Source organism: Scyliorhinus canicula, chromosome 11, assembly GCF_902713615.1.
Source record: "Scyliorhinus canicula chromosome 11, sScyCan1.1, whole genome shotgun sequence".
Classification (NCBI taxonomy): Eukaryota; Metazoa; Chordata; class Chondrichthyes; order Carcharhiniformes; family Scyliorhinidae; genus Scyliorhinus; species Scyliorhinus canicula.
Window position 1 is genome coordinate 104,423,312 of NC_052156.1, and position 20,720 is coordinate 104,444,031.

The window sequence follows — 20,720 nt, forward strand, 5'->3', positions numbered from 1 at the left end:
TCCACCGAGAAGCCGTTACGTCTGGTCTCAAAATCGCGGCCTTTGACTCGGCGCCGGGTGAATCCGGCATCCGGGTATTAAAATTAGCGTAATGGCGACGTGACGGGTGGCTTGAGACCCCGCACGTGGCACCTGGCTTGGGGCTCTTGTGTGATTCACCCGTTGTGCCCGGCACGATTGCTGAATCATGCCTTTTATATTCACATTTATTAATTGAATTTAAATTCCACCAGCTACCATGGTGCGGTTTGAATCCGTGTTCCCAGAGCATTAGTCTGGGCCTGTGGATTGCCCGTCCAGTGACATTACCACCACTGTGCCATCATCTCCCTTACTGATACCACACATGGTCTAATGCTGCCTTAATGTCAATGGCAGTCACTCCCACCTCACTTCAATTCAGCTCTATTGTCCACGTTTGGTTCAAGGCTGGAATGTTGTGTAAATAATGTTGTAAAAAATCCCAAGGTTGTGAACAAGAGTAATATCAATAAAAACATTTCCAACATTTTTCTTTTGACATTGAACATAGAGATCAGGACAGCTAAACAAAATTTGATCAAAAGGTTGGTTTTAAGGAGCATTTTAAAGGCAGGACAGACGGAGAGAGGCCGAGGGGTTGAAGGAGGGAATTCTGGAGCTTTGGGCCTCAGCAGCTGAAAGCATGTCATCCAGTGGTGGAGCAATTAAAATCAGGGGTATAGGAGGCCAGAGTTAGAGGAGCGAAGAATTGTCAGAGACCTGTGGGACTGGAAAATATTACAGAGATAGAGAGGGCAAGGCCCAAAGAGGAACTGAAACATCTGGATGAGAATTTTAAAATCTAGATGCGCGAGTCAAAAAGCCAGTGAAGATCAGTGAGCACAGGGGCGATCGGTAAATGAGATTTCAAACATGAGATGGGTGATTTGAAGGAAAGAGAACCACTATCAATATCAGCTAACATGCAAGCTGAATGGTAAATAGTTTGTTTGGAATAGGACAGAAGGAGCAGGAAATGGATTTCATGCGAAAGATATGGGCCGGGATTCTCCCCTACCCGGCGGGGGGTCCCGGAGTAGCGGAGTGGCGCCAACCACTCCGCACCTTTAGGGGCTAGGCACGCGCCGGAGTGGTTGGCGCCATGCCGACTGGCGCCAAAACCGGCGCCAACGGCCTTTGACGCCTGCCGCCCGGCGTCGGGGCTGGCCGTAAGGCCTTCGCCGGTTCGCACATGTGCCGGTGCGTCAGCGGCCGCTGACGTCACCACCGGCGCATGCGCGGTAGGGGGGTTCTCTTCCGCCGCCGCCATGGTGGAGGCCGTGCTGGCGGCGGAAGAAAAAGAGTGCCCCCACGGCACTGGCCCGCCTGCCGATCGGTTGGCCCCGATCGCGGGCCAGGCCACCGTGGGGGCACCCCCGGGGTCCGATCGCCCCGCGCCCCCCCAGGACCCTGGGGGCCCGCTCCCGCCGCCAATCCCGCCGCCACCAGAGGTGGTTGAAACCACGTCGGCGGGATTGGCCTGTCAGCGGGACTTCGGCCCATCGTGGGCCGGAGTATCGCCACAGGGGGCACGCCGATTCCTGGGTGGCGGAGAATTCCGGCCCATTGCAGGGAATAGGATGGCATCTAAAGAAAGACACAAGTTCAGGGCAAGGGCAGGGGGGAAATTTTGGGGACATTTGCCCCAATGGGTCATACAATAATTTAACCAGCAACACTTTGTGAACAGAATAATATTTTCGCATAAGGCATAGGAGCAGAAGTAGGCCACTCAGCCCATCGTGTCTATTCCACCATTCAAGAAATTCATAGCTGATCTGATATAATGTTTAACTCCATTTTTCCACCACATTCCCAAAATACTTATCCTGAAAATCTTTCTATTTCAGCCTTGAACATGCTTAACGACCCAGCCTCTGCAGCTCTGCGGTAAGGAATTCCACAGGTTTATTGCCCTCTGAGAGAAGAAATTCCTCCTCATCTCTGTCTTAAAATGGGCGAACCTTTACTCTGAGATTCCGCCCTCTGGTCCTGGAAGAAAAAATGTCTCCTCAGCATCTACCCTGTCAAGACCCCTGAGAATCCTATATGTCTCAGTAAGGTCACCTCTCATTTATCTGAACTCCAGTGAGAACAGGCACATTCTACCTAACTTCTCCTCAAAAGAGAATCTCTCCATACTCGGGATCAACCTTGTGAACCTTTGAAATAACTGCCATCAAAAAACAGTTATCTCTTCAAGCCTTAGTTATTTTCACTTTGTACAAATGTTCAGTTTTTATTTTCCATACCTTATAAAAAACACATTAATCCATTCCTCTCCTCCTGCTGTATCTATTTATCCCATTCTCCATTCCATCCATCCTCCTTTCCATCTATCCATCCATCTCTCTCCGTTCATGATCCTTCACTACATCAATCCATTCCTCTTTGTATTCATCCCTCTTCTTTCCATCCCATAAATCCTTCTGTCCATCCAACCCTCTCTCTATGCCATTTCTCCCTCCAGCCATCCAACCTTCCTCCATCCATCACAGTTTTAGTCTAAACAGACCAAGTGAAACCATTATAGGAATTTAAGAGACAAAAATTATTTTATCAGAGCAACAGCAAGTGATCCGTTATTCTGCAGAAATACATGAAAATCTTACATAATATATATTAAATACTTACTGATGATGAAAACCAGCAGCATAGTAGGTATTACAATCAATACAATGAAAAATAATTTTCCGGGGGGTTGGATTATTAAAATTTTCTCATATTTTCCAACTTTCACCTAAATAGAAAACACAATTTTAACACATTTTGGATGCTTTATTGTACAACAAATTAGGCTGAATTTTGAAACAAATGTGAGGTCAGGGTCCATAACAAACTGTAAATATTTAAGATGTTACCAGCACAGTTACTTGTCAATGTTTCCAATAAGTATTCTGTGACTAAAGGGCGGCACAGTGGTTAGCACTGCTGCCTCATGGCACCATGGACCCGGGTTCAATCCCTTTCCTGGGGTAGCACCATTTGCTACTCCTCAGATACTGAAGCAGTCCATATGCAGCAAGACCTGAACAAAATTCCAACTTGGGTCTGATAATTGGCAAGCAACATTTATGCTACACTCGTCCCAGGCAATAGGAATCTCCAACAAGAGGAAATCTAAACACCTCTCTTGACTATCAATGGCATTATCACCAATGAACTTAAACATTCACTTCCTCCACCACCAATGCACAGTGGCAGCAGTGTGTACCATCTACAAGATGCAACGCACTAAGGTCCCTCCGACAGCACATTCTAAAACTGTGACTTCCACTACCTAGAAGGACAAGATTAGCAAAAGCATGGGAACACCACAACCTACAAGTTCCCCTCCAAACAATACACCACCCTTACTTGGAACTATATCGCCATTTATTCAATGCCACTGGATCAAAATCCTGGGACCCCCTTCCTCCCAGCACTCTGGGAGTACCTATACCATGTGAACTGCTGTGGGTCAAGAAGGCAGCTCATCATCACATTTTCAAGAGCAATTAGGGTGGGGCAGCTTATGCTGGTCTAGCCAGTGACATCCTAGGAATGAATAGATAGAAAAAAAAACTTACTTCTATTTCTGATATTGAAGTGTCGGATGTGTTTAGTACACATTTTATTTTATCTTCAATCACCTCTATAACATTACATTTCAATTGGTTACCCTTATCCCTCAGAACAGAAACCTGAATTTCACTTTCGTTAAGTTGCAAATTATCTTCCTTTTTCTGTAAAATAAATAATTGAAAAGGTAAAATGGTTAGAGAGAGCCCTAAATTAAATGAGAGTTGGGGCTCAACAAATGAGGAAATACAATACTATTTACCATTATAGTTATCAGGAGTTGTTTGTCATCAGTTGTTGTTGTAGTGAAGTTGTAAAACACAGGGTTCTCTTGGTACGTCACAGAGAAGTTTTGCTCCTTTGATCCAGTCAGATGGAATAACATGATATGCGTGCCAGGGGTTTCGCTGTTCTCAGCAGATGGTGATTCACAGACCCAACTTGAATTAATAACTGAACATTCCTGTCCCACAAACAGAAAACATTGAGATAGGGAATAAATAAAGTCAAAGATATATTATGCTTTTGCATACAAAATAAGAATCAGTTTCATCTAAATTAAACACATCATTCATGATTAACTGAGGTTAAAACAGGAAAGCTTCAGTTACTGGAAATAAAATAAACTCACGGCCGGTTTCTTTGGGTCTCCAGTTAACCGTGTCCACATCTGTTCAACCACATCTAAATTTCTGCCGCTTATCGTTATGCCTCGGCCTCCACTGGAGAAAGCAAACCGCAAATGAGAAGGTCAAACCACAACAAGATATGTTGCATCAGGGATCTCCAGCGTAGGTCTGATCTTTAACAGTGGGATCTTCTTGTGTAACTTCTGAGCTCTGAAAGGGCATCTCCCTGGATCAGAGCTTTGACAGGGCATCTCCCTGGATCGCAGCTTTGACAGAGCATCTCCCTGGATCTGAGCTCTGACAGGGTATTCCCTGGATGTGAGCTCTGAAAGGGCATCTCCCTGGATCTGAGCTTTGACAGGGCATCTCCCTGGATCTGAGCTCTGAAAGGGCATCTCCCTGGATCTGAGCTTTGACAGGGCATCTCCCTGGATCTGAGCTCTGACAGGGTATTCCCTGGATCTGAGCTCTGACAGGGCATCTCCCTGGATCTGAGCTCTGACAGGGCATCTCCCTGGATCTGAGCTCTGACAGGGTATCTCCCTGGATCTGAGCACTGACAGGGTATCTCCCTGGATCTGAGCTTTGACAGGGTATCTCCCTGGATCTGAGCTTTGACAGGGTATCTCCCTGGATCTGAGCTTTGACAGGGTATCTCCCTGGATGTGAGCTTTGACAGGGCATCTCGCTGGATCTGAGCTTTGACAGGCTATCTCCCTGGATCTGAGCTTTGACAGTAGGATATTCCTGTGCATGATCTGAGAGTGGGTTTTCCTTTCCTCCACCCTCTAATTCATCACTGTCAATAAAGCTGTAGGGAGTTGATTTACAATGAAGTTGGCACTCGTCCGTTGATAATCCCAAAAGGAGTGTATTTAAAAGCTATGTATGAAAGACGAGCTGTGAGGTAATTTGGACATTCCGAATTCTCCCTCTGTATCCGAGCAGGCGTCGGTCGGAGTGTGGCAACTGGGGGATTTTCACAGGGGCGTCATTGCAGCGTTGATGTGGGCCTACTTGTGACAATAAAGGTTATTATTATTTTAAAAGTTTAGTTTTTTTTAAATTAAAATATATTGTTATTTTATCTACTCAGGAAATTGAAGTCCTTTTATCTTGTAAAATGTAAACAGTTGTATCAGTTTGAATGTTCATCTGTTAATAATGTGTTAAATATATTTGGTTCACATTGATACTTTAAAGAAGTTGTGCAGTGATACTCTCGTCACTTCTGAAGATTTAAGTGAAACTGTACCAAGATCTTACTATGGAGTATTAAGAAATATTGATCAAAGCAGATTTATTGCTGGTTTGTAATTACACCACTTGGATCTCAGGGTCGAAATGGTTTGGGAGTAGGGACAGAGCCCTACAAAATATTTAAAATACAAAAGGTAAAGTAATCTAGAATAAGATCCAAAACAACCCAAAAACATAACGTCTTCTCCTCCCTTCACCATCATACTCACCTCGCCCAGGATAGATTTGGCTGAATCCCTGTAATAAGAATGTTACTGATGTACTCCAGTACAGCAGTCCTGTTAGCTGCACAGTCCTTTTCAGAATCATACAGTAAACACGCTGTCTTTTTACCATGGGTTGTCTCTGGTAAAACACATCTTACTGATGTGTTGCTCTGAATAGTACAGTTGCTCGATCTGGTGGAGAAAGACATTTTAAAACAGTAAATATTAATATTCTGTTTAATGTACACATTTTACTTGTTTGTGATTGTTTTCGTGACCAGCTGTGTGAAGAATTATTGCTAGATCAGGTACTTCGCAGCTGGAGGAATAATAACTCTCTGTCTACATTATAAATAAAGGTACACTAACCCTTAATGTGGAAAAAGCAAAGCTCCATTTATCAATAATCAGACATTTCAGGAGTGAAATTAGGAAACACTTCCTCACACAAAGGGTAGTGGAAGTGTGGATCTCTCTTCTCCAAATGGAATTAATGCTCGTAAACTGTTAACTTTAAATCTAGCATTCACAGATTTTTGTCAGCCGAAGGGATTTGGGGTATAGGTCACAGGTCAGGTCAGATCTCATTGAATGGTGGAACAAGCCCAAAGGGCCAAATGTCCTCCTCCTGTTCCTTTGTTTCGATGCCAAGTCAAAAAGAATTAATAATTAGTTATTCAAAAGGAACAAATCTAACTACTCTTCATAAATGACTACAATTTGCACCTACTTGGCTGTTACATAATCACTAATTCCTTTGATGTGAAGCACAGCACTATATCCAATACTTAGACCAGAACCAAAAATGGTCACTGTGGCCCTCCTGGATGAGGCCACACGTTTTGGTTCCAGAGACTTAACGACTGATTCCTGATAAAAGAAAAGAAGTTTCAAAATTACTGTTTTGCTTAAAAAGACTTGCATTTCTATAACACCTTTCACAATCTCAGAGTGTTCCAAATCATAACCACTGAAGCACTTTTGAAGTGCAGTAAGTGTTATAATGCAGGGAACACAACAATGGAATTCATAGAATTCTTACAGTGCGGAAGCCCACTGAGTCTGCACCGACCGTCCAAACGAGCACTCCACCGAGATCCACTTTCCCGCCCTATCCCTGAGCTTTGATCATGACCAATCCAGCTAATCTGCACATCTTTGGACTGTGGGAGAAAACATCAGCACACACACTTTCACGTTAATGTTTTTTTTAAATGAGCAATTTATTACTGCGACATTAACTTATTTCTGCTTAGCAAGTTGTTTCTTTTCTTCAAACTCAACTTTTTTTTTGAAATTCATGTATCATTATGAAATTTCTTCACTGGTCCCTCGAGTGCGAAAAAAAATAGAAACATGGCCCATGCAAAAACGTTGACATGCTTACTCAACCCATCCAGGACAAAGCAGGCTGCTTGATTGGCACCCCGCTACAACTTTGAACATTGACTCCCTCCACTACCAATGCACAGTAGCAACAGTGTGTACCATCTACAAAATGTACTGCAGCAACTCACCAAGACTCCTTCATTAGCAGTTGCCAAACGCACAACTTCTACCAACTAGAACACCACTGGGTTACTCATGTAAACACAAGCCTATCACAGCCATGGAAGCATTGGAAAGGGTGCAGAGATTTACCAGGATGTTGCCTGGTATGGAGGGAAGATCTTATGAGGAAAGGCTGAGGGACTTGAAGCTGTTTTCATTAGAGAGAAGAAGGTTAAGAGGTGACTTAACTGAGGCATACAAGATGATCAGAGGATTAGATAGGGTGGACAGTGAGAGCCTTTTTCCTCGGATTGTGATGGCTAGCACGAAGGGACATAGCTTTAAATTGAGGGGAGATAGATATAGGACATATGTCAGAGGTAGGTTCTTTACTCAGAGAGTAGTAAGGGCGTGGAATGCCCTGCCTGCAACAGTCGTGGACTCGCCAACATTAAGGGCATTTAAATGGTCATTGGATAAACATATGGATGATAAGCGAATAGTGTAGAGGGACTTTATAGGGGTTTCACAGGTCTGCGCAACATCGAGGGCCGAAGGGCCTGTACTGCGCTGTAATGTTCTATGTTTGGACTCAAAATTCATAAAATGCAACTGATGGAAGTTGCATTCCTAGGAATGGTGTTTTATATCCATAGCTATAAACAAGAACTAATCAAAGCTTTATTTATACAATTTAAACATAAAACTTTATTAACTATTGAGTATTCCTTATGTCATGAGAGCCTGGGCGGTGCGCGGTCAATTCCTGCCCCACTTGATCCGAAGTCGCAACACAGGTGAAATTACATTTTATTTAAAATACTCGAGGTCCTTGATTGAGCCCAATAAACTACAGTCACCGGGGCCAGGATTCTCCCCTACCCGGCGGGGCGTGGGGTCCCAGTGGGATGGAGTGGTGAGAGCCACTCCGGCGTCGGGCCGCCCCAAAGGTGCGGATTTCTCCGCAGCTTTAGGGGCCAAGCTCTAACCTTGAGGGGCTAGGCCTGCGCCGGAGTGGTTGGTGCCCCGCTGGCCGGTGGGAAAGGCCTTTGGTGTCACGGCAGCTGAGATCAAAGGGACTTCGCCGGCTGGCGGAAGTCCGCCAATGCGCCGGAGCGTCAGCGGCTGCTGACGTCATCCCCGCGCATTCGCAGGGGAGGGGGTCACTTCCGCGTCTGCCATCGTGAAGGCTATAGCCAACGCGGAAGGAAAAGAGTGCCCCCACAGCACAGGCCCGCCCGCCGATTGGTGGGCCAGGTCACCGTGGGGGCATCCCCCGGGACCAGATCGCCCCCCCCCCACCCCCCCAGGACTTCAAAGCCCGCCCGCACCGCCAGTCCCACCGGTAAGGGAGGTGTATTGATTCCCGCCGGCGGGACCGGCATGACAGCAGCGGGACTTCGGTCCATCACGGGCCGGAGAATCGCCGAGGGTGGCCCGCCGACAGGCTCAGCGCGATTCCCACCCCCGCCGAATCTCTGGTGCCGGAGACTTCAGGGGCGGCATTCACGCCGTCCCCCCCCCGGCGATTCTCCGATCCGGCGAGGGGGGTCACAGAATCCAGCCCCAGATTTGTAACTTTAAAACACAAGTAACTTTTTATTATGTACAGTAGTCCCCCGTTATACCGCGCTCCGCAATACCGCGGTTCGCGATATACGGCGGGGGGGCTTATGGACCCCAACTGTCAGCTTCCCTCTCCGGATCAAAGTGAGCCGGCCGCTGAAATTGACACTGCCCGCTGCTCTCTCCCTCCAATCCAACTTTTAAGTTTTAATGTTTCTGATTGGAGGGAGAGAGCAGCCGGCAGTGTCAATTTCAGCGGCCGGCTCACTTTGATCCGGAGAGGGAAGCTGCTCTCTCACTGAAACAATCAGCCGGCCGCTGAAATTGACACTGCCGGCTGCTCTCTCCCTCCAATCCAACTTTTAAGTTGTTAAAAATGCAGCAGTGCTTGTTTTAATTAGATCCACGATGGGGGTTTTAAATTTATTTAAAACCCCCGTCGTGGATATCCGCGGCTCGGATGCAACGCGGGTGGCTGTCTTGGACCCCAACACCCGCGTTATAAAGGGGGACTACTGTAGTATCATAATTAACCGGACAGAAAACTGACTATCTACTATCCTTTTCTAAACTCACCCCTCCTAAATTGCCCCATTCTCTATACAAACACACACAGAGATAAACAACAGAGTCCCGTACCAGCCTCCCCGGACAGGCGCCGGAATGTGGCGACTAGGGGCTTTTCACAGTAACTTCGTTTGAAGCCTACTCGTGACAATGAGCGATTTTCATTTTTTTCAAAGGGGAATAAATGAAATATAAAAGGATAAGGATCTTTGATACACTGGGAGGACTTCCAGTCAATGTCTTTCTGAAGTTCAGGCTTTCGTTTTGGTAAATCTTCCTTCTAGGCTTGAGATGGTTTCCTCTGACAGGGTTGTCCAATTTCTCTGCAGACTAAGCATCATTTGAGGTTTACAGCCGTGCACTCATTGCTTACAGAGAGAGACACCACACCTTTCACTTCCACACCTCTCTAAAGACTTCTGCCGAGTTCTCTCAAAAAGCATCACACAGGAACCAATCAGACTGCTGTCAGGCAGAACATTGTCCCTGAGCAACCCACTGGTTGCTAGTTAACCAATCGAACCAATGCCTTCCAAAGCCGGTTCCTAAGATCCACTCGATGCTCAAGAGTCTGACTTCTCCTTTCCAAAATACAAAGCCTTTAAACACAATGTCCTGGCAAGCTGGCTATTTCAACTTTGAATCTCCTACTTAACGGCACATTCCGATTATGGGTCCATGGACCAAAATAATAAAATTAAATAAATGGGAACCAAGGAAAGAAACAGGAAGGACTCTTACCGTACAAATCCTTTCTGGAGTACAGAAAACACAGCCTGGTTTTTGGATATCACAACTGTAAACTGTTAAAACAGAAACGTTAATACAATTGGGATGTAAAATCCAGTGCAACAAGAAGGTTCAGGTGCCAGTAATGTAGGTTAGGGTGTAAATACTTTTATTTTAAAATCACTTAACACTGCAATGTTAATATTTTACAATTGTTTTGCGAAGAACAATGATGTAAGTAGGAAGAAAATAGACACCTTAACACAAAAGCCCACTGATTTTATCAGTTAAGCTTGTGATTGACTTTCAGGTGAAATTAGCCTTCAGCGTTTGTGTAGAAGAGTTGAAGGCCATTGTTTAGTAACACAGCCTCCATCTTACCTCAACTCATTGTTAATGACATCCAGCATCCATCTTTCCTCAGGTCATTGTCAATGATTTCCTAACCTCCATTGTTACTCACATTGAATTCAAACAGTGGGAAAATTGGCCAGGGTTTAATCGGGCAGGTGATTTCTTATTGTCTGTTCTGTGCTACTGTCTGGGACCAATTTTATCCTTCAGTCTTAAGTCATAAAAGAATAAACAAGACATTGACAGCACCAACTTGCTGTTGGTGACACAATTGCAAGTCCTGCCTTCTAGGGCTGATAAAACTGAAGCAGGGATGGGGAGTGGTTCCTGGTATGAGGAATGCCATAGCATTGCACAATGTTTTATGCCCCACCCCTCCACCTGATTGCCAATTTGCTGCTCCCAAGGGACCATAAAATCCAGCTTGTTGACTCTGTTATGGGAAGCTAGTCATTGTTTGTTATCTCATTGCCTGAATCTCATTTCCACTTATTTAGAAATGAAAGAAAGTTGAAATACTTGCTTATATGTACTGTTGTTATTGATCAGTCAATAGAACAAATCCCTTAAATTCTAAAGAATTAATATTTTATTACCTGTGACATTGTTGGGATTATCAATAACGATTCTGGGATTTTTTCTGTAGACTATATTCACAGGAATTATCCTCCTTTCAGCCACAAACTGAAATGAAAGCAACAATGCTAATTTCATAAGCGATCAGAGATGACCTCATACATTTTATTTAGTGTATCAGCAGAAACGAAGGCCAGGATTTTCCTGTCCTGCCAGTGGAAGGCATCATTGCGGGCAGGACAGGAACATTTGAAAATTGGCCAATAGCCAATTTACTTTAAAAAAAACTCCAAATCAACAAGTAGGTGGATGTGAAAACTGTTCTCAGGTTAAATCCTGACCTTAATAGAAAACCTGCTGATAAGGGTGATGTTGCTGTTGTCTGGCTTACCGACCTCTACCTTGCAGAGGTTGAGCGCAAACCTCTGGCACTTCTTCCTATTTCTATTGGACCATGACCCCCATCATCAAATGTCAAGCCATGTTTTCAGGAATATCACTGACCTTGCCTCCTCTGGAGATCTTCTCTCCACAGTTTCCAAACTCATAGAACCCAACCCCATACAGCCAGCTTCTACCTCCTTCCCAAAATCTACAACTGGACTGGCCTGGCAGAACCATAATTTCAGTCTGTTTCTGTCTCACTGAACTTATTTTGTCCTATCTTGACTCTACTTTATCTCCCGTACAATCTATTCCCACCTACATTTGTGATTCCTCTGATGCCCTCCATCATTTGAACAATTTCTATTTTCCTGGCCCGAACCACTTCCTCTTCACTATGGATGCCCAATCCATTTCCGATACATCAATGACGGTATTAGTGTTGCTTCATGCTCTTGGCTGGGATGGGAAAAATTAACCAATTTTGCTTTCAATTTCCACCCATTTCTTACCTTCACATGGTCCATCCCTGATACTCCCCGACCCTTGCTTGGCCTCTCTGTCTCCATTTCTGGTAGTAGACTGCCCACAATTTCCATTATAAGCTCACAGCCACCTTGTCTACACCTCCTTACACCATGCTTTCTGTAAGGACTCCATGCCATTCTCCCATTTCTCCATCTCAGTCACATTTGTTCCAATGATGCTACTGTCCACAATGACACTTCTGACTTGGTTTATTTTTTTTCCCAGCCGAATGGTTCTCCCGCCACTGTATTTGACAGGTCCTTCAACTGAGTCTGACCCATTTCCCGTACATCTGTTCTCACCTCTTGCCCTCCTTCCCAGAACCATGATAGGGTGCTGGATTCTCTGCCGACGGGATGCTCCGTTTTGCCGCAGCCCAGGGATTTCCCGACAGCGTATGACTGCCCCACAATGGGAAACCCCATTGACCAGCCGGCGTAACAGAGCATCCTGCCGGCAGGGTGAAACAGAAATGTGGCGGGCGGGACGGAAAATCCAGCCTTGGGTTCCCCTTGGCATCACTTTCCACCCTACCAGATCTGCATTCAAAGGATCATCCTCCGCCATTTCCACAACTCCAGCATGATGCCACTAACAAACACAGCTTCCATTCGACCTCCCCTGTTAGCATTCGAAAGGGACTGTTCACTCTGTGGCACCCTGATTCACTCTATCTCCCCCAACATCTTATCTCCTGCCTGTGGCCCCTTCCCATGAAATCTCATGAAGTATAAAATCTACATTTTAGACCCTTCTGGATTCACTTTGAGGTCAACAATTTTGGATCATGAATTCTGTCCCCCATTTTGAATTTTTTTCCCAAGTGCCAGTCTTTTTCAACAACACAAAACCCGTCATATTTCTACCTCTTTCATGTTCTAGAAGAAGAATCATGTTGATCTCTAAACATTAACTCTGTAATTCTCCTTACAGATGCTGCCAGGTCTGCTGAGCTATTTTATATCTAAAAATATTTTATACTTTTATTCCGTTATACAGGACGTTATACAGGACGCAGCTTGGGAAGCATTTGGAGCATTGGACCAATTGAGGCTCTTCGGTGGACAATTAATATGCACATCAAGCCTCATTTTGCTTCCACACTGTTACAGGGTGATGGGGAGAGCCTGTGCCCAACGTGTAACCCAGCAGGTTTGACCCTACGGGTTTCTGGCCAGTCAAAGGTGATGGGGGTTCATCTTTTCCAGGCTCCTGGTATCAACCAGTGGCACCCCTCCACTAGCCCTCAAAGCTTCCCCACCCACCCGTTTTTAAAAAGTTTTCCAATTAAGGGGCAATTTGGCGTGGCCAATCCCAGGGTGGTACCCTGGCACTGCTTGTATCACCTGGCCACCTTGCAGGGACATCCTGGCAATGGGGCATTGGCGATCGGGATGTTAATTTAAAATGGTGTTCTGATCTCCCGCTACAATGAGGAACTTGGAGGACATGGCCAGAGTGGTGTGTTGGTGGATCTGATAAAGGCGGGGATCGACCGCATGGAGATGAGGTTCAAGGCCCAGGGCCAGGCGATCCGGAAGGTGGAGGAGGTGGTTGGGGAGCACGAGAAGAAGCCTGCCTGAATGGCTGTGGAGATAGGTTGATGAGAGATCAACAGAGGAGGCTGCAGAGAAGGTGGAGGACCTGGAGAATAGATCGCACAGGCAAAACCTGAGGATCGAGGGCCTGCTGGGGGGCAGGACGCCGGTGCATATGTGGAACAGATGTTCGAGAAGCTGCTAGGTGAAGGAGTGTTTGCTGGCCCTTGGAGGTGGACCGGGTGCACAGGGCACTTAAGAGGAAGCCGCAAGGGAACGAGCCACCGAGGGCGATTGAGGTATGACTGCACCGGTTCCTGGATAAGGAACTGATTTTGAGGTGGGCCAGGCAGATGAGGGTGTACTTGGGAACTGCGCATCGATCAGGACCTGGGTGTGGAGTTGGCCAAACGGAGGGCGAGCTTCAATAAGGTGAAGTTGGCCCTTTTCAAGAAGGGTGTGAAGTTCGACATGGTATACCCAGCGCGTTTGTGGGTAACGTATGAAGGCCGGTACTCTACTTTGGATCGCCAGAGGAGGCAATGGAATTTGTGAGAGACAATGGACTGGCAGGAGAAGGAGGACATTGAACTCTGGAGAGGCTGTTCCTATTTTGTATTTTGGTTTTCTCCTGGTTTGTATGAACCATTTTTGCACTGTATTTGGGGTCGTTGTCTGTTTTGGGTTTGTTTTGTTCTTGATGGGGGATAGTGGGTTGCTCTTTCCTTTGTGTTTGGTGAGGATTGTAAAGTTTACACTCGGAGAATGATTGAGCGGGGCGGGGGGGGGGGGGGGGGGGGGGGGATCAGTAGCGGTGGGATGCTAGGCGCCATGGGTAGCTGGGCGGGATAGCTCACGGAAGCGCAGTGGGGGAGTGAGCAGGTGGTAAGTGTGTTGATGGGGGTTGGGATCATTATTTTGTTATGGGGTGGGGGTAGGCAGAGAGGGAGGTGGGGTAGAAATCTGCTGACAGGGCTGTTGAAGGGTGACATGGTGAGGGTCGATGACAGTTGGCGCCCGAGGGCGGGCCTGAGGAGGTCCAGGACGCAGGATGGAGGCTGGCCCAGGATGTGCTATGGTTGATCGGCAGGAGAGTGGGGGGTACTCCCCCCAGGCAGATCACATGGAACGCAAGAGGGCTGAATGAGCCGGTCAACAGGGCCCATGTATTCGCACATTTGAAAAGCTTAAAGGCGGACATGGCGATGATACAGGAGGCACACCTGAGGGTGGTGGATCAGACTAGGCTGAGGGAGGTATTCCGTTCAGGGTTAGATTCCAAAACAAGGGGGGTGGTGATTCTGATTAAAAGCGAATGGCGTTTGAAGTGGGAAGTATAGTGGCGGACTTGGGGGGATGATACGTTATGGTGAGCGGGAAGTTGGAGGGGATGGTGGTGGTGCTGGTGAACATTTATACACCAAACGGGGACGACGTAGAGTTCATGAGGCGGGTACTTTCTTATCGGCTGATTATGGGGGGGGGGGGGGAGGGGGGGAACGACTTTAATACGGTTACAGATCCAAGGCTGGATCAGTCGTGTTTGAGGACAGAGAGGGTGTCAGCGGTTGCGAAGGAACTAAAGAGGTTTATGGAACAGATGGATGGGGTGGGTTGATCCATGGAGGTTTGGGCAGCCGAGAGCAAAAGCCGTACTCTTTGTTTTCCTCATGTGCACAAAGTGCACAAAGGGGGGCCTCACGGTAGCATGGTGGTTAGCATCAATGCTTCACAGCTCCAGGGTCCCAGGTTCGATTCCCGGCTGGGTCACTGTCTGTGTGGAGTCTGCACGTCCTCCCTGTGTGTGCGTGGGTTTCCTCCGGGTGCTCCGGTTTCCACCCACAGTCCAAAGATGTGCGGGTTAGGTGGATTGGCCATGCTAAATTGCCCGTAGTGTAAGGTTAATGGGGGGATTGTTGGGTTACGGGTAGACGGGTTACGTGGGTTTAAGTAGGGTGATCATTGCTCGGCACAACATCGAGGGCCGAAGGGCCTGTTCTGTGCTGTACTGTTCTATGTTCTAAAGTGTACTCCCAAAATGACTTTTTCATTATGGACAGGACGTTGTTGGCGGGGGTGGTGGACATTGAGTACTCGGCGATAGTGGTGTTGGATGATGCCCCCCGCTGGGTGGACTTACAAGTGAGTAAGGGAGGGGCCAGCGCCCGCACTGGAGGTTAGATGTAGGGTTATTAGCGGAGGAGGCGTTATGTGCGCGGGTGAGAGAGACCATTCGGAGTTATGTGGAGATAAACAATATGGGGGAGGTTTCGGCAGCTATGGTATTTTCATGAGAGGCGTTGAACGCAGTGGAGAGAGGGGAGTTTATCTTGATACGGGCACATAGGGAGAAGGCAGAGCAACCGCAGATGGATAGATTAGTGAGGGAGATTCTACAGGTAAACAGGAGGTACTCGGAGGCCCCGGAGGCGGGGCTGTTGAAGGAGCAGTAGAAGCTGCAGATGGATTTGGGTTGCCATCTAGAGGGAAGGCGGTGGGGCAGTTGAGAAAGGCAAGGGTAGCAGTATATGAATATGGGGAGAAGGCTAAGGCTAGCAGGATGCTAGCACACCAGCTCAGGAAATGGGAGGCAGCGAGGGAGATTGGGAAAGTGAACGAAATGGGAAGTGGGAATATGATCTTGGACCCACTGGGGATGAACGGGGTGTTTCGGGACTTTTACAGCAGGCTATATGAGTAGGAACCGCGAGCCGGGGTGGAGGGGATGAGGCAGTGTTTGGAGGGATTGAAGTTTCCACGGGTGGAGGAAGAGCATGTGGAGGGCCGAGGGGCCCACAAAGGGCATGGCCATAGTTTTAAACCTACTTAAGCATACTCACCAGGGTTCGACAGGCCCTCCAGCATCGAACGGCCTCTCCAGGGATTCCCAAGTCGGGCGTCGTTCTGTGCTGGTCCAGACAATCGTGGACCAGGCGGAATAGAACCCGGGAAGGATTCTCAGGCCTTCAGAGGCCCCTGGGTGACCAGAGATATTGCAGACTGGCCCCCTGGCACTTCCTCTGGAATGTAGGCAACTTGGCAGTGCCTAGGTGGCAGCAGGAGCACTCCCAGGGTGCCAGTACCAGGTTTTCCGGCTGCCAGGGTGGCACTGCCAAGGTCAGGGCCTGAGGGGGTGGGGTCATGCCCATGAAAATAGGGTGGAGGGGAGAATGGAGGGGTACAGGGCAGGTATGAAGGGGTCTCTGGAAGGTGGGGGCGGGGGTGGTGAAGGGTGGCAGTCATGGAAGGGGAGGAGTCCAAATGGGGATGTGGGAAGTCGTGGAAAAGGGGGCACTCAGCAACCCATAGCAGGGTGTCATCATTTGGAGGGGGTACTGCCCATATGTGTAGGGGGTGACATTGCCCATCGGTGGGGTGTGTGGGGGACCCACAAACTCACTTAGAAATCGGGGCATCCTTTCAAAATGGCTCTCTGAGGATCCCGTCTGGCCAATGCGTTCAGCTCCCCAGTGATGAAAATAATTCTAACGGCGGGAGTTTCCAATCAGCCCGCCACGTATTTTTCGGTGCCGGAGTCGACCCGCCAGCGGAATCTACTGGTCATGCTGTTGTCAACAGGATTTCCTGTTGCTAGCACCCTTTGTCTCCGGCAAACCTGTGCCTCGGTGACAGACCAGAATTCTCCGCCAGCGTGAACAGCCGGCAAATCCCACCCTAAGTGTGAGCTTGACCAGGGAGAAACACCGCAAGGCCCAATAAAGTGACTAAGTGCAGTTAGATAGCGGTGGGGAACTCGCCAACAGAGTCAGCGGGAAACTCCCAGCAAAACCTACCACAAATGACACTTCAGCGAGCGGGTTTAGCCACGTTTCCCGGCGCTCGTTGCGTGATCTTGTGAGGCGTAGCAAGCCAGGTAGATCCCGGGAGCAAGGTCTCCTGGCATTTACCAGTATTTTCCTGGTACGTGCCGCTCTGACTTTCAGACGCAATGTGGTCGGTAGAAACGTTTCTATTTGATCGTGACCAGGATAGATAGATAGAAGATAGAACAGTACAGCACAGAACAGGCCCTTCGGCCCTCGATGTTGTGCCGAGCAATGATCACCCTACTTAAACCCACGTAACCCGTATCCCAACAATCCCCCCATTAACCTTACACTACGGGCAATTTAGCATGGCCAATCCACCTAACCCGCACATCTTTGGACTGTGGGAGGAAACCGGAGCACCCGGAGGAAACCCACGCACACACAGGGAGGACGTGCAGACTCCACACAGACAGTGACCCAGCCGGGAATCGAACCTGGGACCCTGGAGCTGTGAAGCATTGATGCTAACCACCATGCTACCGTGAGGCCCTACCGTGAGGATCTTTTACTTCTACCTAAGGGAGGAGGGCCGGTTCAGCTCAGTTGGCTGGACAGCTGATCCGTGATGCAGAGTGAGGCCAACAGCGCGAGTTCAATTACTGTACCGGCTGAAGTTATTCATGAAGGCCCCACTTATTCAACCTTGTCTCTCGCCCGAGGTGTGGTGATCCTCAGGTTAAATCACCAGCAGTGAGCTCTCCCCTTCAAAGGGGAAAGCAGCCTTTGGCCATCTGGGACAATGGCAACTTTACTTTTACCTCAGAGAGCAGACTCTGTTTAACATCATGTGCAAAAAACATCACTTCTGATACTCCTTCAGTACTGCACTGAAATGCCAGTTTGGATTATCCACTCAAGTGTCAATCCACATTCTCTCCAAAATTTGAAGTAATATATTTTGCAAATATATTTGAGTTACAACTGCCTAAAATTAGAAAATGTTAGAATCATAGAAAAGTTACAGCACAGAGGAGGCCATTCGGCCTATGCCAGCCCGAGGACACCCTGCTGCCCTTTCTAATTCTATTGCCTTCTACGGTGCAGGTCCAGGTACTTTTAAAAAAGAGTTTAGACTCTCTGCCTCCACCACCAACTCAGGTAGCGAATTCCAGACACCCACAACCCTCATGTCCACGAAAGTTCTTCTTCTTTGCCTCTTTCTGCCACTTTTCTTGAATCTATGTCCCCTGGTTCTGGAATTCTCCACCAAGAGAAACATTTTTATCCTGTCAAATCTATCACTTCTCCTCATAATTTTGTACACCTCAATTAAGTCACCCCTCAGCCTTCTTTGTTTTAAGGAAAATAACCCCAACTTATTTAATCTCTTCTCGTAACACTTTTCTAGCCCTGGCAGCATTCTTGTAAACCTCCTCTGCACTCTGTACAGAGCAATTCTTCCTGTAATGCGGTGATCAGAACGGCACACAATACTCCAGTTGTGGCCTCACCAGAGTCCTATACAATTCCAACATTGTATCCTTACTTTTAAATTCTGTATCTCTGCCAATGAAGGAGAGCATTCCAAATGCTTTCTTAACAACCTCTTCTACTTGAACTGCTGTTTTTAGGGACCTGGGACCTGTGTACTTGTACGCCAAGATCTGTCACTTCATCTACCGCCTTTAGTATATTCCCATTTATTTTTTTTTTTAAATAATTTTTATTGAAAGAGTTTTTCCATACAGACATTTACCCCTACTAATTTTTAAATTATTTACAACACAATCCCTCTAGGCAAATGTCCCTCCCTCGCCCGCCCTCTCGCGCGCACCAGTCCTCTCCCCCCCCTCCTCCTCCCCCCCCCCCCTCCCCCCCTCCTCCTCCCCCCCCCCCCTCCCCCCCCCTCCTCCTCCCCCCCCCCCTCCCCCCCCCTCCCCCTCCTCCCCCCCCTCCCCCTCCTCCCCCTCCCCCCCCCCCCCTCCCCTCCTCCTCCCCCCCCCCCTCCCCTCCTCCTCCCTCCCCCCTCCCCCTCCCCCCCTCCCCCCCTCTCCCCCTCCCCCCCCCTCCCCCCCTCCCCCCCCCCTCCCCCCCCCCCTCCCCCTCCCCCCCCCCTTCCCCCCCCCCCTCCCCCCCTCCCCCCCCCCCTCCCCCCCCTCCCCCCCTCCCCCCTCCCCCCCTCCCCCCCACTTGGCTTTCAGCTCCTCCCCCGATGCTGCTTCCGCCTCCTGCATTATCTTGTAGATGTCTGATATCTTCCCCCCTCCGACCCAGACCCCCGAGAGCACCCTATCACTCGCCCCCTTACTGGGGAGCAGGGGAAACCCCTCCACCTGCCGCCTAGCAAATGCCTTCACTTGTAAATATCTGAACATGTTTCCCGGGGGGAGCTCAAACTTCTCCTCCAGCCCTCCCAGGCTCGCAAACCTCCCCTCTATAAACAGGTCCTTCAGCTGCCGTATGCCCACCCTGTACCAGCTCTGAAATCCCCCGTCGATGTTCCCCGGGATGAATCTATGGTTCCCTCTTATTGGCGCCGCCAACAGACCTCCCATTTCACCCCTATGTCGCCTCCACTGCCCCCATATCTTGAGGGTGGCCGCCACCACCGGGCTCGTGGTGTACCTCGTGGGGGGGAGCGGCCATGGTGCCGTTACTAGGGCCCCCAGGCTTGTGTTGCCACAGGACGCCCTCTCCATTCGTTTCCAAGCTGCCCCCTCCCCTTCCATCATCCACTTGCGCACCATTGACACATTTGCCGCCCAGTAGTACCCCGAGAGATTGGGCAGTGCCAGCCCTCCACTGTCCCTACTCCGCTCCAAAAAGACCCTCCTCACCCTTGGGGTGCCATGCGCCCACACGTAGCTCATGATGCTACTCGTCACCTTTTTGAAGAAGGCCCTAGGGAGGAAGATGGGCAAGCACTGAAATAAAAACAAGAACCTTGGGAGGACCGTCATTTTGATTGACTGCACCCTCCCCGCCAGCGACAACGGTACCATGTCCCACCTCTTAAACTCCTCCTCCATCTGTTCCACCAGCCTGGAAAAGTTCAACTTGTGGAGGGTCCCCCAGTTCCTTGCCACCTGCACCCCTAAGTACCTAAAGCTCTTTCCTGCTCGCTTGAAGGGGAGTCTCCCAATACCCTCTCCCTGGTCCCCCGGGTGTATCACAAAAACCTCGCTTTTGCCCAAATTTAATTTGTACCCCGAAAAGTCCCCAAACTCTGCTAATAGTTCCATTATCTCCGGCATTCCCCCTTCTGGGTCTGCCACGTACAGCAGTAGATCATCCGCATACAGCGATACTCGATGTTCCTCCCCTCCCCTAGTCAGTCCTCTCCACCCCCCTGAACCCCTCAGTGCCATCGCCAACGGTTCAATCGCCAGTGCGAAAAGTAGGGGGGATAGGGGACATCCCTGCCTGGTCCCTCGGTGGAGCCCGAAATACTCCGACCTCCTCCCGTTTGTCACTACACTCGCCGTCGGGGCCGAGTAGAGCAACTTCACCCACTTAATAAACCCTTCCCCAAACCCAAAC

The 20,720-nt window shown here is 48.7% G+C and overlaps 1 protein-coding gene across 3 annotated transcripts in view; it reads right to left on the reverse strand.

Annotated features, from left to right (window-relative positions):
* The window catches only part of plxnc1 (plexin C1), a 215,072-nt gene that overhangs the window by 83,664 nt on the left and 110,688 nt on the right, over window positions 1-20,720 (reverse strand). For all 3 annotated transcript variants that reach the window (XM_038810956.1, XM_038810957.1, XM_038810955.1), the window contains 8 exons: window positions 10,981-11,068; window positions 10,043-10,104; window positions 6,408-6,547; window positions 5,681-5,869; window positions 4,214-4,304; window positions 3,845-4,045; window positions 3,591-3,746; window positions 2,656-2,761 (listed from right to left, as the gene is read on the reverse strand). In XM_038810956.1, the coding sequence (XP_038666884.1) occupies window positions 2,656-2,761; window positions 3,591-3,746; window positions 3,845-4,045; window positions 4,214-4,304; window positions 5,681-5,869; window positions 6,408-6,547; window positions 10,043-10,104; window positions 10,981-11,068 (1,033 nt within the window). The remainder of the gene's footprint in view (window positions 1-2,655; window positions 2,762-3,590; window positions 3,747-3,844; window positions 4,046-4,213; window positions 4,305-5,680; window positions 5,870-6,407; window positions 6,548-10,042; window positions 10,105-10,980; window positions 11,069-20,720) is intronic.